Here is a 4121-nt window from a genome sequence, read left to right as displayed (position 1 = left end):
GCACAACTACGGATACGTTTTCCTTATGTTTACAGAAATTAAGCCACGCAAAAATAGAATTTTTTTCTCATTTTTGTTTCTCCTCTTTAAGCCCAAAGACCCCGATCGTGACTACTGAATCAGGAAGTCGTAAATCTCTACGTGTACAGACTATTATGGCTGTGTCCGAAATCGACTCCTCATTCACTTTTCCCTTTACTCCTACACACTCATTTACTCTAGTCCACATACTGGCTGCGTGCAAATACCCACACTTGCAGTTTTTGAACTTGATCATTTACTTACATGACGTATTTCCTGTATTTTGCCCAATTGTTCTAGTCGGCGTAAAGATCCCTAGCATGCATGTTGAATTATTCACCCGATGGAACACACACACTATAAACTAAAATGTCAGTCCAGGTAGTGGCAGCAATGCACCAAAACGTATTCGTTTTTTATTTAGGCTACTTAAAATATATATTATTTAAATATGAACACATAAACACTTTGAAATGAACATCTTCTGAACTTAAAGATTATTATCTACACTTATCTGAAACTCTTCGTTTTCTGCATGCAGCTTTAACAAAGTTGATTGTTTATTCAGTAATCCCTGAATAAACACAATTAATACTGTTTCTAATTATGGGATAAAGACATCTGCAGATGTTTAGCAAAAATACAACGTTTGCACAAATGAAATGTACAACACTTTTTACTACCAAAATATGTCAAATCCATTTATTAACGTACAATTAAAAGTTCGCATGATTTACATCCAGAACATATGCATGATGGGATACGGTTAGTCTTGAATACTGCTCCAAAGTGGTATTTGAAATAGTGTGGGTTTAGGTAACTGTACTTTGCCAGTTTTAAAGGAAAACACCACAGTTTTTCAAAATGTTACTATGTTCTTCCCTCAACTTAGACGAATTAATACATACCTCTCTTTTCTCAATGCATGCACTTAATCACTTTGCAGTGTGTCGTGAATGTGTCAGCATTTAGCCTAGCACCATTCATTCCTTAGGATCCAAAGCGGGATGAATTTAGAAGCCACCAAACACTTCCATGTTTTCCCTATTTAAAGACTGTTACATGAGTAGTTACACAAGTAAATATGGTGACACAAAATGGACCTCGGGGCACAGTAAAATCATCACTCTTGACAACTCACTCTCGCTCAAACTTTAAAAAAAGTAATGCTCACTCTTAAAATATAAAAGACATACTTTACAAAATGTCCTCCAAAACACTGGTTATTTCCTATTTCTCACAGCAGACAACTGTCAATTCACAAAAATTGCCAAGATTGCTGTGCCCACTGTACTTACACATTGCTGTAATTGATCTAACATAAAATATATTACTGTACTGTATATATGTATGTAGTTGTGAAGAAAATAACAAGATAGATAGATCTGGGAATGACCTTAATTAAAATCGCCCCCTTCAGGGCTTGACCCCTAATAACTTCACAACTCATTCCCTGACAACAATTAATTTTCCTATCACAGACACATGAGGTCAGATAATGTGGTTTGGTAAAAATGTGATGTGGTACATATTTACATAAGTCTGCAACATACATCTCAATTCTCAAACAGAGATGTTTATCTTAAGTTAATGTTCTCTTCAGCATTACTGAGATGTACTGGGTTCAGACTCCAATTCATCCACTAGATGAGGTTCCTTCTCTTTCAGCAGTCTGCAGAATTCTGCTTTTACAGCTGAACCTCCTGAATCAAGAACATCAAAGACAATCCTCATCTTCTCCTGTCGTGGTTCTGCAGTATGTACTTTCTTGTACATTTCACTTGTAATCATGTATTTGCTCATGAGACAGTCAGCTATCTCCATCACTGATGTGACTCTTTGAATCAGTTGATCTCTTTGTTTGTCCAAAAATTCTGATTCTGAATGAAGCAAACGCAGATTCAGATGTTGATATGTGTGATATAAGCACAATAATAAACATTTAAGCGAAGTGTTAAGCATAGATATCATACTGTACCTGTAAACCTTCTGGCGGCTGGAGGTTCCACACCTTGAGCTGGTGCTTTAAATAAAAAAAGACATGATCAAAAAAGAAATATCCATCATAATATTTATTGCTTAGATTAGAAATTTGTCAATAAAAAGAAAAATACTTTGAGCAGCTGTGTCGCTGTAGATCACTGAATGTTTAAATGGCATTTAATAAATGATTCCTCTCCATGACTCTTTATATCGACAAACAACTGATCTCTAATTCTCACTTCATAAACTGATTTGCTTCAAACAACTGAATTTCATCAAGTACCTGAGAGAAGAACTCGTCGTTGCTTCCACACTTTTTTCCCTTTATTATTTGAATCCAGAAGACCAAGCCTGACCTCCTCAATGCTGACATTTAGAAACACTTCAAATGTAGGGTGATAGTTTGGGCCAAAATTACAATCAAACACCTCATCCTGAAAAATTATCATCATAGAATAAAAATACTCAAATGTAAAACTATCAACAAAGCAAAAATATTGTGCTTTATATTTCACAAAAAAAAAACAGTCTGAAAAAAACTATTAATCAAAACTTAAGGTTGTGTTATATAATGATTAGCATCTAGAGATGTTGCACAATATATTTTTTTGCTTAAATCTATTAAAATATATCAAACTACCAATGGCTGCACTTCACATTCTTCTGGATGACAGCACAGTTTGTATTCTTTCCCCGGAATCAGATGACAAATTGAACTTGTTTCAATGTATGTTTTCTCCTGATGTTGACTCTGAACCTTGAAGTAGGATGAAAAAGTATATTGAGTTATATCATGTGCATATTGAAAAAGTCTCTCTTTAAATATGAAGACATGCTTAGAAGCTCATTTTAAGTACAGTAATTTGATTCCTCTATACACGGAATCATAATTTTCAGATTTAAACTAAGCAGTGCTAAATAAATGTATAATTTCGAAGTACACTGATCATTTAAAATAAAAATGATGTACTGTTTAATAGTGGCATTTTGGAATAGGAGCTTCAAAACATTAGGGTTGGTTTTCCAGACAGAGCTAAAGCCTCATCCCAGACTAAAATGTACACTATATTGCCAAAAGTTTTGGGACACCTGCCTTTATATGAATGTGAACCTGAATGACCATATTCTTAATCCAGGGTTTAATATAAAGTTGGCACACCCTTTGCAGCTATAACAGCTTCAACTCTTCTTGGAAGACTTTCTACAACTATAACTTGGGCTTAATGTGTTGTAATTTTTGATGTTTATTTTATTTTATAGGAAAAATAATGCTTTAAGGTTTACCTCTGATAAGGGCACATTCCCTGGAAGCAAGTGAACATTCAGTATTTTCTGCTTCTGTGCAAAAGATTTTGGTCGAAGGAAAAGCAGAACTTGTGCATAGACAGAAGACACAGGGAATATCTTCTTTTTTATAAGTCCAAACAGGGAAAACTCTGTGATATTAATAATCACGTGAGTGCTGCTCACTTTGATCGACTGCAAGATTTCTACATTACCATCAGAGAAATGTGCTACAGCCAAACTGTCTTTACTTTTCTCTGTAAAAGACATTTACAGTTTTTGTAAAACTTTATTTTAAAATATACATTTTATATTATTAAATAATATATTTTATCATTTAAAGTATAAACATAACAGTGACTAAAATGTTGTTGACAATGTATACCGTGAAATGCTGAGCTCTTCACTTAATTTATTTTGAAATGACAAGTAAATTATTCATCACTTTTCATTGCTTCAGTTGTTTAAACTTTAAAGAATACATTAGTGAAAAATATTATTTTGAGGATGAACAAATAAACATACCTGAGAGAATTTCACAGTGTGGAAGGTGCAATTGTGAGATTGAACCTTTAAAACAGTCAATGTTGTACAAGGGACCTGCAGGCTGCATCTGACCCAAACCATCTAAGAGCCGTACATCCCAGGGCACGATTTTATACCAGACCTCTACTTTACCCTCCATCACAAACACAAGGTTTGTCAAACTGCACTGAAACTGACCAGCATGTGGAGAAACAAACCTGGAGAAGAAATTAATCAACTATACTGAAACCACCCTGAAAAAAAAACATGTCCAGTCTGCAAAGGAGATCAGAACCGTATTGATGATC

General features: G+C 34.4%; 1 protein-coding gene across 1 annotated transcript in view; it reads right to left on the bottom strand.

Moving 5' to 3' along the window:
- Positions 1–681: 681 nt before the first annotated feature.
- LOC135744151 (NACHT, LRR and PYD domains-containing protein 1 homolog) overlaps positions 682–4121 on the bottom strand; it is a 21932-nt gene continuing 18492 nt past the window's right edge. Inside the window, exons 11-16 of the mRNA XM_065262117.1 lie at positions 3814–4031; positions 3289–3545; positions 2645–2761; positions 2288–2438; positions 2000–2044; positions 682–1901 (exon numbers count right to left, since the gene is read on the bottom strand). Of these exons, the coding sequence (XP_065118189.1) occupies positions 1627–1901; positions 2000–2044; positions 2288–2438; positions 2645–2761; positions 3289–3545; positions 3814–4031 (1063 nt within the window). The 3' untranslated portion in view covers positions 682–1626. The remainder of the gene's footprint in view (positions 1902–1999; positions 2045–2287; positions 2439–2644; positions 2762–3288; positions 3546–3813; positions 4032–4121) is intronic.

This window comes from Paramisgurnus dabryanus, chromosome 6 (assembly GCF_030506205.2).
Source record: "Paramisgurnus dabryanus chromosome 6, PD_genome_1.1, whole genome shotgun sequence".
NCBI classification, from domain to species: domain Eukaryota; kingdom Metazoa; phylum Chordata; class Actinopteri; order Cypriniformes; family Cobitidae; genus Paramisgurnus; species Paramisgurnus dabryanus.
Note: the sequence above shows the minus strand (reverse complement) of the source record. Positions and strands in the feature narration are given on the sequence as shown.